The sequence below is a fragment of the Biomphalaria glabrata genome, chromosome 4, assembly GCF_947242115.1.
Source record: "Biomphalaria glabrata chromosome 4, xgBioGlab47.1, whole genome shotgun sequence".
Classification (NCBI taxonomy): domain Eukaryota; kingdom Metazoa; phylum Mollusca; class Gastropoda; family Planorbidae; genus Biomphalaria; species Biomphalaria glabrata.
This window is the reverse complement of record NC_074714.1, coordinates 9,394,316-9,413,865: the sequence shown is the minus strand read 5'-3', so window position 1 is coordinate 9,413,865 and position 19,550 is coordinate 9,394,316. Positions and strand designations below refer to the sequence as shown.

The window sequence follows — 19,550 nt, the reverse complement described above, 5'->3', positions numbered from 1 at the left end:
TTGGCTTCCAAACCAAGGGGTCAAAAGAAAGGCCCTTGCAGAAGACATGTGTAGACAAATAGAAGACTTTGTCTGCATTAGGTTTAGAAAAATCATCAAAGACAATGCCTTGTATCTTGTACTGTAACCACCAGAGTTAAAGAAAATAGACAATAAAGTTTCATGCATTACTTTTTACATTGGTAAAGCTCACGCAGCCTTCCATCAGCTGAAGAACACCAGGGGAATAAGCACCACCATCAAGATAAGTCTCTTCAAGTCAACAACATTGTTAAGTCAATACTACTTTAACGAGTTGATTGCTGGATATCCACTGTCACTACCATGAAAAGAAAAATCCAGGTATATGTCAATAACTTCAGCAGGAAGAATTTTATGATCTTCTGACCAGACAAGAAATTGAATGAGGAACTGTTCCAAAGAGCAAAGTAGCAGCCCATCAAAGAAGATATCCTACCAGGTCACACGGTACCCTTTCGAAACCTGCATCCAATATAATAAGACGAGCCCTCACCTGGACCCCCTAAGGAAAGAGAAAGATGGAACAGCATAAAAATACATGGCACTGAGATTTGGAAGCAGATGGGGAAGACCTGGGGACAGTTGAGACTTGCCCAGAAACTAGACCCTTAGAGGAAGATGGCAGAGATGACATGAAAATTATAGCAGACCTAGGTTAAGCTATATGGAGGCGTGGTAGCTGAGATGTAAAGCTTGTAGTCCCGAGTTCGAATCCTGGTGAAGACTGGGATTTTAAGTATCGGGATCTTTTGGCGCTTCTGTGTCCACCCAGCTCTAATGGGTACCTGGCAATAGTTTGGGAAAAGTAAAGGTGGTTGGTCGTTGTGCTGGCCACATGACACCCTCATTGATCGTTTGCCACAAAAACAGATGAGTTTACATCATCTGCCCTATAGATCGTAAGTTATAAGCTTTATTTAGGGCCTACATGTCGAGCAAAATTTAAAATGTTTGCTCCATATATAAAGTGCAGCAAATAGTATATTTGATATTTGACCTTTGTTAATAGAAGAATGGCAGGATATTGCACTGTTAGCACGCCAGAAAATGGATCTTTTGAAGTTGGAATACAGAAGACAAAAAAACAACAACTATTTGACAAGAGAGACATTCCACTGACTTGACTTATTCATATTCATATGATCCCTACCCCCCCCCCTCCGGTTGGTAGCTTAGTGTTGCAACCAAACTTCTCCACAGAACTTGGTTCTGAGCAGCTTTCATCATCTGCTCCTATGTTTCCAGTATCTTCAACATTGCTGATGACTGATCTCTTCCAAGTTTAAAATTGTCTAAGCCTTTCAACTTTCCTCCTTGCTTACATGAAAGGCTTCCTGGTCATGCGGTATGCGCGCTGGACTGTCGTTCATTGTTCTCGATGGTTCCGGGTTCATACCCTGCCCGCTGCCATCCCCTGTCGCCTAGATGTATGACTCGTAGGACGTAATCATCTTCTTTTTTTGAAGTAACGTCAGTATTATCAATGCCATCATATCATAAATATTCCACTTTTTTAATCGAATTAATCGTGACAGCACCCTATTTGAAAAAAAAAATAGTATTAATGTAAGAAAATAATCTTGGTGTGCTCACATAGGTAGGCTACGTGTAGGCCTATACCTAGTTAGCCTATTCATTCTCTCTTGGTGCGTACCAAACACTTCAATTTAAAAATCAATGGATACCTTTTTTTTAAAAAAGTTTTTGAACAATGTTATAGACTATAGATCTAGTCATATATATTTTAGATTTACATCTAGTAAAAGCTTTATTTTTTAGGTCTAGAAATAGATCGATACAGATCTAGATCTGAAAAAAAATTACACTGGGAAATTGGGCTCTTGACTAAACATTTCCTAGTCGCTATATTAGATATTTATGTAGGCCTATAGTATATGGCTCCTTTTGTCTCGAAAGGCAATGGATGCGCCTAGATGAGTCACTGGTTTTGGTTTAATCTTGAGACGGGGCAGAATCTGGTGTGGCTAATCAAGCCAGTTCTAGAGCGGCAGACTTTGCCACAATTCATACATGTGTATGCCTCTGATTCAGGGCTAGCGGACAGGGCAGCTTTCTTTTTTTCCCTCTTGATTAAGGCCGCTTCAGTTCTTTTGTTCTCAGCGAGGGTTGTCCCAGCACGCACAGTCGTCTCCATGCACTCCGGTCTTTGGCTATGTTTTCCCACATACTTTCGCTGATGCCTGTGGCTCTCATTTCTCGCTTGTTATGTTAGTCTTGGGCGGCCCTTGGGTCTGACTCCTTCCAAAAGCTGATCAGCATATTAGATATCTTTCGGGATTTACCACCTGGCATGCGGGTAACATGTCCGAGCCAGCGTAATCTTCTTTGTGTCAGGAGAGCATACATGTTGTTCATATTGGCCAATCTAAAAACTTCCTGATTGGAGACATGGTCCCTCCAAAAGATGCCAATTATGCGTCTCAGGCAGCGCAAGTGGAAACTATTCAATCTGTGCTCTTGGTACATGTATGTTGACCATCTTTCACTGCCATGAAGAAGAGTGCTCAGCAGGCGAAACGCCTTCAGAGCATAAGGAGATATTTATAGATTATTTAGAATAGGTCTAAATATTTATTTTATATAGGTCTGTGAGTAAAAAAAAAAAATTAAATAATAATAATAGTAAAAATCACGTGACTTTCATTGAATCTAAATATACACAAATTTTCATGGCTGCTAAGTTTGGAGCAAATAAAGTAGATCTATAACTAGATTTTTACTAGATGTAGATCTGTCAAATCAATCAATATTAATATCTTTAAAACTATTACAGATGGATGCAAAAAATGGACAGGTGTATTTTGTACGAAATATCGAAGATGGCCAGACTGTGTCGTTATCGGGTGACGGCCAATTTTGTATAGGTAAAATGGTAAATCTAAATATAATAATAATAAAATTATTTAAAAATTAAAATTATTAAATGATCATGATCATGCAAAGAAACAACAAGAGTAAATTAATAAAATAATCATATAAAAATATATAATTAAATCTATATAATCATTTATAAATTTTATTATTATTATTATACTTATAACTTATAGTAACATTTACTAACATAACACTTAATTACACAGTGACTAGACTCTAATGACTAATCTCTATCTCTATCTACTAATTATCTAGGAACAGATTTAGATTTAGAGATCTATGATCAACATAGACATAGACTGTTAATAATAATTATATATATGGCTCCTTTTGTCTCGAAAGGCAATGGATGCGCCCAAGTGAGTCACTGGTTTTGGCTTAATCTTGAGACGGGGCAGAATCTGGTGTGGCTAATCAAGCCAATTCTAGAACGGCAGACTTTGCCACAATTCGTACATTTGTATGCCTCTGATTTAGGGCTAGCAGACAGGGCAGCTTTCTTTTTTTCCCTCTTGATTAAAGCCGCTTCAATTCTTTTGTTCTCAGCAAGGGTTGTCCCAGCACGCACATTCTGTCTCCATGCACTCCGGTCTCTGGCTATGTTTTCCCACATACTTTCACTGATGCCTGAGGCTCTCATGTCTCGCTTGTAGACATCTCTATATGTTAGTCTTGGGCGGCCCTTGGGTCTGACTCCTTCCACAAGCTCAGCATATAAGATATCTTTCGGGATTCTACCATCTGGCATGCGGGTGACATGTCCGAGCCAGCGTAATCTCCTTTGTGTCAGGAGAGCATACATGCTGTTCATATTGGCCAGTCTCAAAACTTCCTGATTGGAGACATGGTCCCTCCAAGAGATGCCCATTATGCGTCTCAGGCAGCGCAAGTGGAAACTATTCAATCTGTGCTCTTGGTACATGTATGTTGACCAGCTTTCACTGCCATAAAGGAGAGTGCTCACAACACAGGCGTTGTAGACTAGGATTTTGGTTGCTGTGGTCAATTTACCATTTTCCCAGACGCGCTTGGAGAGTTTTGCCAATGCTGTGGTAGCTTTTCCTACCCTTTTTGTCAGCTCGATGTCTATGTCCAGGTTACTGACAATTGTTGAACCCAAGTAGGTAAATTCCTGCACCACTGAAAGGGTGTGGTTCCCAATTTGTATTATAGGTATTTCTGCAACGTCTTGTGCCAGGATTTCGGTCTTGGAGAGACTTATAGTAAGGCTAAACTCTTGACAAGCAGCTGCTAAGGCGTTCACTAGCTTCTGTAGACCTCCTTGTGAGTGAGATACGAGTGCCGCGTCATCGGCAAACAGCAGCTCCCTTATCAAGATACGACGCCTTTTCGTTTTGGCTTTAAGACGTGCCAGGTTAAAGAGCCTTCCATCGGATCTGCTATGGATGTATATTCCGTCTTCCAGGGATTTAAAAGCACTGGATAGTACGACTGAGAAGAAGATGCCAAAAAGTGTAGGGGCCAGTACACATCCTTGTTTTACACCGCTCTTAATGGAGAATGGCCTGGAGGAAGAACTTTCAAACTGAACGGTGCCCTGCATATTTTCGTGAAAAGCTGACACTAGTTTTCTTAACTTATTTGGGCAGCCGATTCTCTCTAGTACAGCAAACAGACCGCTTCTGCTAACAAGGTCAAAGGCCTTGGTCAAATCAATAAAAGCTATGAAGAGGGGCTGCTTTTGTTCTCTGCTCTTCTCCTGTAGCTGCCGCAGAGAGAAAATCATATCTGTTGTAGATCTTCCTGCCCTAAAGCCACACTGCGACTCTGGATAAACACGATCTGCCAGGATCTGTAATCGCTTTAGTAACACTCTAGCAAAAGCCTTTCCGACTATGCTAAGCAGTGAGATGCCTCTGTAATTGTTACAATCAGAGCGGTCGCCTTTATTTTTATAAATTGTAACAATGTTGGAGTCTTTCAATTCCTGGGGGACCATTCCTTGTTCCCAGCACAAGCTTAGCAGTTCATGGAGTGGTTTGATTAGGGCATGTTTTCCAGCCTGAATTACTTCAGCAGGAATGCCATCTCCTCCGGGTGTTTTCCCATGTGCAAGCATGTCAATGGCAATGCTCAGCTCGTTTACTGAGGGCGTTTCGTCTAATTCCGTCACAACTGGAAGTGATGGGAAGTTGGAAACAGCATTTGGTGAGATGGCGTTTTCAATCTGGTAGAGTTCTGCATAGTGTTCTACCCATCGTTCCATTTGCAGCGCACGATCGCTGATGATTGAGCCATCTTTTGACTTGAGCGGAGCACACTTGCTGGTGTGTGGTCCAAAGGCTTTTCTCATGCCCTCATATAGTCCTCTTATGTTACCACAGTCGGCACAAGATTGAATATCTTCGCATAGCTCCTGCCAGTATTTGTTAGCACATTGTCTCGCTACTCTTTGGGCATTGTTACGTGCAGCTCTGAGCCTTTTTAAGTTGCTTGGGGTGGGATCCTTCTTGTAGATTAGCATGGCTGCTCTCTTGTTCGTAGTGGCAGTTTCCATTTCTGGTAGGCTAGCTTCAAACCAGTCTTCGCTTTTCTTGGTTTTGTTTCCAAAGACCAGTGATGATGTTTGGTAGATTGTATCACGCATAAACGTCCAGCTTTTTTCTACCTCAGTCACAGAGAAGTTTTTAAAAGCTTCCTCTAATTTGTTCTCAAATTCGGTGCAAAGATCAGGATTTTTTGTGCTAGTAGTATTCAGGCGTGATTTTCTTTTTCCCTGTGAAGTGTGGATCTTAGTTGGCAGCAGTCTTGTCCGGCATGACACTAAAGTATGATCAGTATCACAATCCGCGCTTTGGTAGCTACGTGTCAGCAGTATATTTCCAATGTCCTTTTTTCGTGTCAGTATCATATCCAGCTGGTGCCAGTGCCCAGACCTAGGGTGCCTCCATGAGACACAGTGCTGTGGTTTTGTTCTGAAGTATGTGTTGGTAATGCAGAGCTTATGGTATGTGCAGAATTCAAGCAGTCTTTGTCCGTTCTCATTCATCTTTCCGATTCCAAAAAGCCCAAGACAGTCTGGCCAGGTAGTGTGATCTGATCCTACTCTGGCATTGAAGTCACCTAGAAGGATCATATGTTCTTTTTGAGGAATGTTTGCAATGGCTTCTTTGAGGTCTTCATAGAACTTGTCTTTGTCCTCCTGAGGCGAGCATAGTGTGGGGGCATAGGCACTAATTAGAGTGACTTTTCCAGATGCTGTCATCATACTTATGCTTAGTAGCCGTTCCGAGCCACCAACTGGAGGGACTATCATGGGAAGAAGACTGTTCTTGACAGCAAAGCCCACACCATGTATTCGAGTCTCATCCTGTGCTTTCCCTTTCCAAAAGAAAGTGTAGTCAGTCTCGCGGAGCATGCCGTTTTCGGCCAGTCGGGTTTCTTGCAGGGCTGCAATGTCAATATGTAGCCTTTTTAGCTCGTTGTTTATAACTGCCGTCTTCCTTGCATCGTCGATCTGCCTTAGATCATCAGTGAGACCAGGACACATTGTCCTGACATTCCAAGTGGCCAGTCGCATGACAGGGAATTTCTTTTTCAGTTTAATTTTTCTTCTTTTGTTGCTTGGTGCAAGTTTCCAGCCTACTTGTCGTTTTAAACTAAGCTCTAAGCACCCATTAGAGCAGGCAGGCTGTGGCGGATCAGCACCTAACTGACTGGGGGCTGCCCAGGTTGAGGCGGGCGGTAGCTGATCAGTGAGGCGCGAAGACCTCTCCCACAGTCAGAGACAACCCGTGGCGTCCATACATTACGCCAATCAAGTTGGACTTATAACCCGTAACTGTTGTCTCCCGTGTTGTTTTAGCCGCTTTGCAGCAGCACCAGAGTTTCCTCTCCAGGGCGCATTCCTGGGCCTCGGATAAAGGGGTCATGGGTGGCCCATGCGTCATGATCCCTCTCTCGACCTTGCTGATGTGATCCAAAGGAACGCATCGCATTACATTTGGCACCAACTCAGTTGCAGAAGCTGCCGGAGGGAATTTCATAGCTGATACTCCCAACGCCTAAGGGGCTTCACTCCTGATTTCTCCTCGAGGTTGTCTCCTGAAGCCTCAGTACCGCAAGGCAGCGGGGGTTTGAAGTCAGAGTACCCCTCTCCTAGATGAACTGCCTTACTAGGCTGACGAGCTCCATCTGCCCGAAGCTCCCGGTTTTGTGGCGCCAGGTATCCGCCTTCACCCCTTCACCTGTTAGTAAGAGCAGTTTCGCCGGGCTTAATATCTAAGCCACACGAGCAGGCCAGGTGCTGGACTTAGTTGTCAGAGGCTATTTGACTGTTAATAATAATTAATATATTTATATTGAATACTATGGAGGTGCAATGGCTAAGTAGTCAAGCACTTGGCTTCCTAACGGTACCGCTGAGTCCACCATCTCTAATGGGTACCTGACATTAGTTGGGGAAAAATAAAGGTGGTTGGTTGTTGTGTTGGTCCCATGACACCCTAGTTAACTGTCGGCCTCACAAACAGATCACCTTTAGATCGCAAGGTCTGAAAGGGGAACTTTACTAGAATACTATAAGCCTAGATCTAGATTAGATTAGATTTTTCCTCTAAACAAGTTAAAAGGACACAACAGAAAGTGATAACACAGGTTTCAGAAGCTGAAAATCGGAACTATTCTACTAACATAATCATTAACATTCCCTTGTGTAGTGTCACCAGAGAATCAGAATGCTGATATGCCCTCCAAAGCTGTATACTTCATCAAGAGACATGGACAATATGGTCCCAAAAAACCTGTATAGTAAAACTGTATGGAGTGCTGCTTGAACGGTGCACAGTTTATCACAGATGAACCCTCCAACATCATTACATGGTAATGAGAACCAAGAAGAAGACTGAATGTCTGAACTCTCCAACATGATAATGAGAACTCAGAAGATCAAGAGTATCAAAAGATGTAAAATTCCTAATTTCATGGCCATATTGGTGTGGAGTATGGATATTTTATTTATATAGGTGATAATGGTGTTATGATCTGCTACATATTATTGATATGAAATGTTTTATAGTATTTTCTATGTGAGAACTGACTGATTCAATATATTTTCTATGTGAGGACTGACTGATTCAATATATTTTCTATGTGAGGACTGACTGATTCAGTATATTTTCTATGTGAGGACTGACTGATTCAATTTATTTTCTATGTGAGGACTGACTGATTCAATTTATTTTCTATGTGAGGACTGACTGATTCAATTTAGTTCAAGATCTCTGCATTAATTTTTAACTTTTCAAGGCTTGACACAGAATGAAAATATTGCTTGTAGTCTGAGGTCAGGAGGTCAGCAGGATAGTGATATAATTGTCCCACTGGTGCTAATCACTGTGTGGAAGACATCAGGAGTCACCATCTCACCAGCCAACAGAGACTTGAACTGTACCCTCAATGGAGTCAATATTGAGTCTGAGGCCAACATTATTCCAGGCTAGTTTTGATTGATTGCTTATGATTATTTGGCACATCTGCATATTTTAGTTTTTCTTCCTCTGTTCAGTAAATGCAAAAGGGATGTTAAAAATTAAAATCAACTGTTCAAGAGACTGCATTTAAACTTGTAGCCACTCTTGACATCATGTTAACAAGACTTCCTTTTCCCCATCAAGGCTAGATATATTGTGCAAATGGAGGTTTGATGTAGATAATTATATTAGTTCTTTAAACTTTTTATCAAGTAAGGAAATACAAATGTCCTACCAGTCAGCTGCATATCTTTTAATTGAAGTCACTAATCTTCTAATTTGTGTCCCATTTTGTAAGCTGAGCTTTTTCCCAATCTTTCAACTTTCTTTCATTTTTAAGTTTTCTCTAAATTCCTCTCATCTTTTTTGTCTCATTTGTTCAACTGTCTCTCATGTAATTAGAAATTTGAACATAAAGAAAAAATATTTTCTACATCATAGAACATTAAGCTGTTACCTTTTAATACCAATATTCTTGAATATTCTACTTTAAAGTATTACATTTAAAAAAAAACAGGGCAGAAGATTCCTGTGTTGTACACTACAGTATAATTCTTTTTCTACATTTATACAATTCAGGAAATCAGATTGAAATCGGAGACAAAATTTTAGAATTGTTGTCTGATGGTATGATGAATAAACCACAACGCAGACATCTGCCACCCACACCTGGAGTTACAATACATCCCACCCCACCTCCTAAACCACAGAGAACTTTAGGAAAGATGCAGCTTGACTCTCCTAATGTAAGTAACTTTAGAGGTTGACTCTCCTCATGTAAGTAAACTTAGAGCTTGGCTTCCCTCATGGAACTAACTTTAGAGCTTGACTCCCCTCATGGAAGTAACTTAAGAGCTTGACTCCCCTCATGGAAGTAACTTTAGAGCTTGCCTTCTCTCATGGAACTTAAGAACTTGGCTTCCCTCATGTAAAAAGCTTAAGAGTTTGATTTCCCTCAAGTAATTGACTTCCCTCATAGAAGTAAGTTTAGAGATTGACTTCAATCATGGAAGTAACTCTGGAGGATATCAATGGAAGCATTATCTGTTTTAGTAGAAAGTACTGTTGGCTTAAAGTCTTCCATTGTTCTATTAAATAAAAGATAGTTATGGTGTGCCTTATGCTGTCCAATGTTTTCTTCAAAAACTTACATCTCGTACACAAAGCTTTGTATTTATTACAAATAATTGAATGGAAAGAATTGAGCTTGGGTGAAAAACGTATAAATAAACTATAGTAGGTTGAGTCAGGCATTACATTGTCTTAACTTGGGTAAAGAGGCATTACATTTGAAATTTGTTTGTGATTTTTAAAAAAATAATTTATATCAATTTCATTTATATTACATATTGTTTATATTTGCACTAGTTTTTTTTTTAAATTACAGGAGAGTCCACCAGAAAGTCGAGATGCTCTAAGGGAATGGTGCTTAAGTCATCTACCAAAGAATGACTTTGAACTACTTGAGATTGTTAAGAAATCAGATCAGGTAGTTATATGTTTTAGAATCACATCATAACTAACTAGATATAACTCTGTATAGGAGACTTTGTTGATATATCATTTATCATTTAACTGATCCAAGCTGACTACTAAAATAGGTTAGTCACGCACACCCCATGGCCTTTTATAAGATATCTTCTAAAAAAAACCCACTTAGGTTACTTTTTAAATTCATCTCATGTTAAAAATTCTTAGTTATTGTAAAGTTATACAACATAAAAAATTGTAAAAGTGAAGCAAACTTTAGCTAATAGTTTGTAAGAAATGGAGAAAAAAAACATCTTCTTAGTCATTTTCATATAATTTTATTTATGCTTAGAAATAAGCAATGCTGACTTGTGTATGATTTTTAGACCATCATCTTATGCTTAATACACCTGAATACACCTGTGTATTATGCCTTAGGCAACAAAGACGCATCATGGCACTGTGTACCGTGTGGGTTACCTCAGTTTACATCAGGACTGTTTGATTCCTTTGATGCGGACACTTCTAACCCATACAACATCCTAAACACCATCCCGAACCAAACTCACCAACCACTAGCCAGATCCACTCCTGTTAAACCTAAATCTACTAAAATTAATACAACAGCCTCACTAAACAAACCTACTAAAGAAGTAATACCAAAATACCTTAAAACCTTAGTTATAAATTTTCAAAGCATTAGGAACAAAACAGCAGACTTAGAAATTTTATTAGAATGTGAGAAACCAGACATAATTGCAGGAACAGAAACTTGGCTGCATCCTGAAATTTATAATGCAGAAATTTTCAATAGTAATTATGAAATTTTTAGAAAAGATAGGGCTGATAATCATGGAGGAGTTCTTTTAGCAATAAAAAACACTCTTATAGCAGAAGAAATTACCTTACCTAACTCAAAAAATGTAGAATCAACATTTTGTAAAATTAATACCACCTCAACATCCCTAATAATAGGCAGCATTTACAGACCACCAAATTCTAGTTTAGAATACATGCAGGAACTATGTAATCAGATTACTACACTTAAAGAGACAAATAAAAATGCAGTTTTTTGGATTATGGGTGATTTCAACCTACCTGATATAAATTGGAAAACACTAACCATAGATAAACACCAAAACCTTAAGGACATAAATGAGCTTTTCATAGAAACTTTACACAACCTAAGTTTAGATCAAATCATTAAAAAGCCAACTAGATTAAACAACACATTAGATCTCTTCTTAACCAACAGACCTGGATTAGTAGTTGATTATGAAATTATCCCTGGTCTATCAGACCATGAGATCATAAAAATACACAGTCAGATAAAAGCAGTAGCCAATACAAAACCCAAAAGAAAAATCTTACTCTGGAATAAATGTAACCTAACACAACTACACCAAGCTGCATTAAACATTCTTATTAGAAAAAGACATTAATCAACCAGTCGATGACCTCTGGAATTTCATTAAAAACCATCTTAAAAGCATTATAGAAAATCATATACCAACTAAGTGCACATAGAACAGAATAAATAAATGCTGGTTTAATAATAGACTAAAGAAGCTTTGTAAACAGAAGGAAAACCTGTATAGAAAATTTAAAGAAACTAATGCAGAAAGAGTTTACAAAAAGTATATAAAAATTAAACACTTAACCCAAAAAGTAAGCAGACAGCTGCAGAGTGAATACATAAACAATGTAATATCTAAAGATAACAACAAAAACCTATGGTCATACATTAAGTCTAAGAAAATGGAAACAACAGGCGTAGCGCCATTAAAAGATGAACATAACATAATACATAATGATAATGAAACTAAAGCAAACATTCTAAACAAATACTTTGCATCAGCATTCTCAGCCCCAGGAGACAAAGACATATTACTGAATTTGAACCAAGTAGACAACATAGAAGATATAGTAGTACAAGAAAATGGAATTCAGAAACTATTAGCCAACACCAAACCAAATAAAGCTTCTGGACCTGATGGTATTCCAGCTAGATTACTCAAAGAACTAAGTAATGAGCTAGCCCCAGTGTTCAAAATACTCTTTCAGGCTTCACTTAACCAGGGCAGAGTACCAAAGGACTGGAAAGAAGCTAATGTCACCCCCCTATTTAAAAAAGGAGAAAAATCTGACCCAGGGAACTACAGACCAGTATCACTTACCAGCATCACATGTAAAATCCTAGAACACATAATATGTAGCAACATCATAAACCACTTAGACAAACATAATGTCCTCACACCATACCAACATGGCTTTAGGAAATATAGATCATGTGAAACACAACTAATAGGACTAATTGATGATTTTTCAAAAGGTTTAGATAATAGTGAACAAATAGATGCTATCTTACTAGATTTTTCTAAGGCTTTTGACAAAGTTCACCACCATAGTTTGCTTAAAAAATTAAAATATTTCGGCATTAATGGTCCACTGCATCAGTGGATTAAAGACTTTCTGATAGGGAGAGAACAAACTGTAATAATAAATGGCTCTAAATCAACACCGATAACAGTAAACTCAGGTGTACCTCAAGGTACAGTCTTGGGTCCACTACTATTTTTAATTTACATAAATGATTTACCAAATTGCATTAGTTCAGGAACAAAAGTCAGATTATTTGCAGACGATTGCATAATATATAGAACAATAAAAACAACACAAGACACAGATATTTTACAAAGAGAATTAGATGAATTACAGAAATGGGAATCAAATTGGAGCATGTCTTTCCACCCAGAAAAATGTCAGTTGTTAAGAGTAACAAAAAAACTAAAACAAATTAATTCCACTTATCTTATTCATGGCAAACCAGTATCACAGACTAAAAACGCAAAATACCTAGGTGTTATAATAAATGAAAAACTATCATGGAATCCACATATTGATGAAACTACAAAAAAATCAAACAAAGCATTAGGATTTATTAAAAGAAATTTCTATAAATCAAATAAGAACATAAAACTAAAATGTTACTTAACCTTGGTTAGGCCAATAATAGAATATGCATCCTCCGTTTGGGACCCCTCAACTCAAGAAAACATTAAGAAACTGGAACAGACACAAAATAGAGCAGTGAGATTCATAACAAACGAATATTCACATTTGACTAGAGTAACACCTTTAGTAAAATCACTAAATTTAGAAAGCCTTCAGGACAGAAGGCTCAAAAGTAAAGTAGCAATCATACATAAAACACTGAACCATAATCTTCAAATACAAAAACAAAATTTAATAAAATACTCTGAAAGACACAAAGATAAAGGCATATTCCTCGTCCCATATGCTAGGACAAATTTGTACAAATACTCCTTCTTCCCTAGTGCTATTAGAGCATGGAATGGGTTGCCTGAGCTAGCCAGGAAAACCAGTGACTTGGCAGAATTTAAGTCATTGGTTAATATGCATGACTAAATGCATGACGCGTAGGACGTAATCATCTTCTTTTTTGAAGTAACGTCTGTATTATATAAGATAAGAAGATAAGATAATGGCTGAGCTAAAATTGATTCTCTAATTAAATCTTTATTCTTTTAAAATCTTTCAGTAAAGAAAAATAGTCTGCTAGGCCTTGTGAAGCCATTGTTCAGTATGTTTTTCGGTCTGTTTTTAATAATCATTATTTTTATTTACCTCACACATACAGGAATCTTTTAAATTTTTTGTTTTACATGCTCTTCTGAGCTAAATATCTTATCTTCAGTTGTTTGATTGATTTGCACTCTTTGTTTTTTTGGCACTGGCCAAACATATTTAGTTTTTGAAGTCTAGGAATGTCATTGATAAGTGACTTGGCAGAATTTAGGTCATTGGTTAATATGCATGACTAAATGCATGATTATCTTTTTTTTAAAGTAACGTCTGTATTATATAAGATAAGATTTTGGGTATAAGTTTTAGTTTGTTTTTAATTTACAGTTTTGAACTTGGGGACTGGTTAATTTTATCCAAATGTAATGAAGATAACATTCTAAAAAATATTTTTTGGGTCATGGGATATAAACATATTTTGCACATGCTTTTTTAATGCACAATTTACAATAATTAATTTTGTTTATAAACAATATCACTTTTTATGAATATGTATATATTGTAGATATTTCATCATGTTACAAAAAAAAAGTCTGTTGGTGATATTGCTAAATTCCCACAACATTTCTATATAATTTTATTTTTTTGAATTAACATATACAGATTAATCAATACATCAAATTGACCAATGAAAATCATTAATTTTGTTCTATTTATAACTTACGAATGTTAATAAAATCGTATAAAGAAATGTATTCCAAGAAGTGTATTCTGTCACGTACATCTTGTTATTTTTAACTTGTTTTTAACTTGACATTGTGCAAAAGAAATGTATGCAGGAGTTTTTATTGAAATAGTCTATTCCATGGTCTAATTGTTAGTATTTTCCTGTCTGGTCTGTTGAATGAGATAAAGCCAATTCTATTCTAGTTAAAGTTTCTCTGTTTGAAATGTTTGGTAAAATGTTTAGATTTATGTATGCAAGATTTCTGCTCCAGATGGCCATCAGATTTCAACAAATTTACTTGTGACATTACCAGATGCTACCAAATATTTGAATTGAAAGGTAGTTAAAGTAATTTTACATTACATTTCTTTCCCCTTCCACCTAATTCCCTGCCTCTGCTTCTCAGCCAGTGAAACCATTTTTTGCTTACCATACAAATTTGGTACATAGATATGTATCATCATATACTGCAGTAAATTACATGTTAAAACTAAGTATAAAAAAAAAAGACAGTTAAGGTTGAGAGAAAGCAAAACAAGATATTCCCACCCATGTACTACAGAATAAGCACACCAGTTGGTGAGATAAAAAGTTCAACAACTGGAAGAAGTAAATCTGAATCAACACCCCCCCCCCCCAGTTGTTTTTTGGTTATGTATGGTAGTAGTAAAGTACCTCTATTTTGCTAACCCCTGTGATACCTGTTCAGTGATCTAAAATTGTTGAATTTACCAATATTTCTTGACTTTATGCAGTTGTTCAGATATGATTGTAATAGTGGGGAAAAATATAACATTAATTTACATGGTGTTTTCCATTCAATATTATTTTTACACTGGAAATATAAAAGCAATAGAACAACAGCTAAAATATTTCCCATTGTCTGTTTTAATTATTTTTTTTAGTCTATTAACATATTTTTCAAACCATAAGGTATAATAGATTCTAATGATTTGAAAACAGGGTTTACTGAAGTTTTGAGATGGATCATTGTGAATCTCAACTTATCCAATATGCATAAAAATACTTTGAAGATAGATCCTGTTACTTTTCACTGGTCTAAACTAAAAAAAAAAAACTGAATAAAAACAAATGATCACTTTTGCACAGGTTACCTTTAAGTTGTGCTCTCCTGATTCTGTTAAAAGTGTTAATAGTTGGAACACTTCACACGTTCTAAGTATTTAGTGGAACAATTTTCTTATTTTTTAAAGAGATTAATTCATGTGGTAGCTTATTAGTTAATTATTTCAGTAGTTTGTGGAACATCTATTCAGGTCTTACAGAACACTAGGGTTCCATGGATCACAGTTTGGAAAACACTGGTTTAGAGGATAAGTTAAGACTTTCTCCACGACTTTATTTTGCTTCCACATGTATAAAAAAAATGCTATGAAAGTTTCACTTCTGTTGCCAACTTAATCTACATTTGAGAAAAAAAAAACAAAAAAAAAAAACACCTTCCAAAATGTGTATTTGTCCTAGTTTTTTTCAATCTTTAATCTTTTACTTTTTTTTAAACCTATACCAATAAGGCATCTTGAAATTTTTTTTCTGAATAAATCATTTGTAAACTGTACAATGCATTAAGCAGTAAAGACTAAATATTGCTTAATTATTATCAATTAATTATTAGTTTTATATTTTTTTGGGGTGGTGGGGTGAGTGGGAGTGGGTATTTTCAGATAGTTCCTCTATATTATTTAAATCTAACATTAAATTTTTTTTTTAAGTTGTGCATAATAAATTGCTTACATTGTTTTATAACAGAGAACTCCAAATAAGTTTAAATTTTTTTTATCTATAAAATGCTTGCTATTGTTATTACTATTTCTCTCCCCTCACTTTAACATTTGGATTAAGCTTTCAGCATCTAAACTAGATTTCTGCTTATTACTTTGACAAAATGATTAAACTTGAACCTCAGTGATTGTTGTTTACAGATTCAATTGAGAAAAAAAAGTTGATTGTAAGAACTTAAGTGCTCATTATGTTGAATATTTGTAATTTAATTGTTGACGTGCAAGAAAACTCATGTTTGTGGGAAAACAACAACATTGAGGCAATTTCCTGCTGAGGCATGCAATACTATTGTGATATTGTTTGTTTCTCTTAGCTGTCAGGCTTGGCTTCAAGTTATCTCATTCAGCATATCAACCTACACACTGATGTTGTCATGTCTGTGGATCTGACAGACAGGATCTTTAAAATGATGCAGGTAGACTGATTTCATTGGATCTAAATATATTCACATAGTTTACAACCAGATGTGAAGGCAATCCAAACTTGTAATGTTGTAGATAAAAATCAGTGTTATTATATGCAATGTTATTCATCTTCTCTTATGGTTTAACATTCACATTCACAAAGAAATAAAAGGTTGTAAAGATTGTTATAATATTTACCATTATTTAAAAACAAAAACAACTATAAAGTAATATTTTGAAGTTAAGTATAAGATAATTAAAAATATGTCTCTACCTTTCAATACAGGAAATTTCTCAGCACAGGCGTGATATTGTGAAAGGTTTTATTAGTGATATCATGAAAGAATCAAATCAAGAGTCCCAAGAAAAACATAATGGCTACCATGGGAGAGTTACAGCCTTTCTGGTAGAAATTTTAGAACAATTTCTAGTAAGTTTCAGTTTGTACCTATTATTTATTTTCTTAAAATTTAACTGCAGTTATTCACCTGAATACTATTACTATATGTTGCATGGTAGACTTCAAGAGTAAGTCGCTGAGAGGACTTAGCACTGTACTGCACAGTACTGTAGTCCTTCTCTCAGTTTTACATGCTTCAGCATCCTGAATTGACACATCAAAAAGCTGAACCCCTTCGGTCTTCACTTTCTAAGCCGTGAATTGGTTTGACCTCTTTCCTAGATTTTGAGATCTTACAGCTGTCACAGAAAAACAGTATCCACAGCCAAAAAGGTTCCAACAAGGAGCTGGACATGTCCGTATGCCTGAAAATTGTCTCCCCCCCTAACAACTTTTTTTTGCCAGCTGTTTGCTGGAAAGTGCTCTCAAGAGGTCAACTTAAAATGTATAAAGACACTCACAAGAACTTTCTCTAAGAACAGTATCTATTGATCTAAAACTAAATCCAGTTTCAAAAGGTCCAAGTTTAGAATTTCTTTTTATGTTAAGGTTCTAAGAAACTCCTTTTTGCTCTCTCTCTCTCTCTCTCTCTCTCTCTCTGACTGCAGCCTCTTTCACAAGATGCAAAGTCTAGTATTGTAGTCCAATGCTAAGAATTGATAATTCCATGAAAGAATTTGGTTGAATTGTGCAAGAAAAGTTAGATTCAGGAAAGAAACAAAGCTTGTGAATAAGGCTAGTTTCTGCTTGTAGCAATTTACTTGTTTCTTTCTATGGTATCTTCTTCTTCTTCTTCTAGCCAGCTTTATTGCTGCTGAGCTGTGAGCTCTTTTGCAGACTGTACCAAGGAGAAATAGTGTGCTGTTTTCTTCAGTTGTTCAGCACTGCCTTAGAGGGTGTTGGTTATGTTAGGCTGTAGTGGAAGTAAGGTCTGCCCAAGGTGGATTAGGAAGGGGCATTCAAAGAGGATATGGTTTACCGTTTCATAGGGGTGGGCGCCGTGTCTACAAAGGGGGAGTTGTGTGGAATTTATTTTATTCAGATGGTATTTTACAGAGGTGTGTGTCCTGTTCTTAGTTGGAAAATTGTAGATTATTCTTTGCGGGGGAGGAAGTTAATACTGTCCAGTTTCTTAGGCTTAGTCATTTCTTTGTACATGGCTCTGCCTGTGTTTCCTGTTGCCCATTGGTTGAGCCACTCCTCTTTGTGATTGTTGACTAACATTGATCTTAGTGTGAGGTAGTAAACAGGTCTATCTGGTTGTTCCATAGATGATCCTGCCTTTGATAGCTTGTCTGCCTTTTCATTTCCCATGATGCCAATGTGTCCAGGGATCCACTTGATATTTAATTTTGATATCTGATGGATTATCACAATAAGTTTTGTCAACTCTCTTGGGCTGTTTGAGGTGCTGCTGTGAAGTGCTTGCAGAGTGGATTGGGAGTCTGTAAAGACAACAATATCTGATGGTGATTGTACTCCTTGATATATTCTATGGTATATTATAGTCCCTGCCCATCTAGCGTATGAATGCAATTTGTTGATAAAGTTCATTAATTTGGAAATGAATTTTGTGACAAAAATAATTTTTTTCTAAATATATTGATTTGTATTTCTTCAGGATCCAAGTTACCTTGTACTTCTGTGTCTCCAACTGTTGAGAGCTCTAAGTCATGTGCCAGGTAATGTGGTAACACTGATTGCCAACAACACTGTGGCTGCAGTCCTGGGCAGTATGGCAGTTTACAAAGACAATGAAACTGTACAGAGCAACTCTCTTGATATTTTAGCCAAGTTGGCAACATATATTCCTGCACTGTTAGAAAAGGTAAAAACTAGTTTATTTCACTCCACTAGCCCTTAGTCCCTACACTTCACTTTCTCCATGCCTGAGGGCCCCCTCCCATTTTTTTTCTTACTCTGTAGATCGAATAAAGTTCAGAATTTTTCTTATCCACAAAGCTCTCACTGTCTCTATAAATTTAAGTAAAATATTATTTTTATTAAAAATTAGGATTTTTTAATAATCTAAATCAACAAAAACATTGATTAACTTTAAAGCCTATTACAAGCCTGGACTTACCATATATGCCGATTTGAATTTTAATATTATTTAAATTAAGTTCATTATTAGACAAGTTTTCTACTAATTGATTCATCAAAATAACAAGTCACTTGGTGAATACAGTGAACGTTTTGAGAAGCCATTTACAAGTTGAATTAATTTTTTATTCTCTTTCTTTCTATATATCTTGAAAAACTTAAAATATATTATATGCACAAACTAATTTAAATAAAAACTAAAAGCTTAGAAAAAAAAAAGATGTAACAAATGTTTAAAAAAAAATTTTTTTTCAACTTTCTTTTAATATTTTTATTAAAAGAATTTTTGTCTAAGGTTTTTGACAGTACGTAAAACATTCTGATTATCTATATCTATATCTAGTAATCTATCTAACTCAACAGAATTTTCTTACAATTTAAAACCATTTCCTAAATCTTATAAAATATAAAAATTTGTGATATCTACTTCTTTATACATTTCTTTGTTCAGCCTCCTATGAGAGAATCAGCCATTGATCTTGCATCCATGGCAATGTCCTTACATAGCAGAAACCTAAGAATAATCCAGGCAGGAATCAGAACTCTGGCAAACCTTGGTTCTACATTACATACATTGGCCAATATTGGAATGAAAGGTAAGTACTACTGAAATAAGATTATTTAAAACTTTTAATGAAAATATTTTGTTTCAGTTTTACCTTTACCTATCCCTTAGTCTGTTGGACCAT

At 36.3% G+C, this 19,550-nt stretch overlaps 1 protein-coding gene across 2 annotated transcripts in view; it reads left to right on the top strand.

The window, feature by feature from the left end:
- Window positions 1-2,685: 2,685 nt before the first annotated feature.
- Window positions 2,686-19,550, top strand: part of LOC106055021 (uncharacterized) — a 30,087-nt gene continuing 13,222 nt past the window's right edge. For both annotated transcript variants that reach the window (XR_008777442.1, XM_056025874.1), the window contains exons 1-8: window positions 2,686-2,906; window positions 8,185-8,373; window positions 8,988-9,154; window positions 9,796-9,897; window positions 16,268-16,369; window positions 16,645-16,788; window positions 18,380-18,586; window positions 19,313-19,457. Coding sequence is in view for 1 of the 2 variants with exons in the window: in XM_056025874.1 (XP_055881849.1) it covers window positions 2,816-2,906; window positions 8,185-8,373; window positions 8,988-9,154; window positions 9,796-9,897; window positions 16,268-16,369; window positions 16,645-16,788; window positions 18,380-18,586; window positions 19,313-19,457 (1,147 nt within the window). In the remaining variant the exon portion in view is untranslated. The remainder of the gene's footprint in view (window positions 2,907-8,184; window positions 8,374-8,987; window positions 9,155-9,795; window positions 9,898-16,267; window positions 16,370-16,644; window positions 16,789-18,379; window positions 18,587-19,312; window positions 19,458-19,550) is intronic.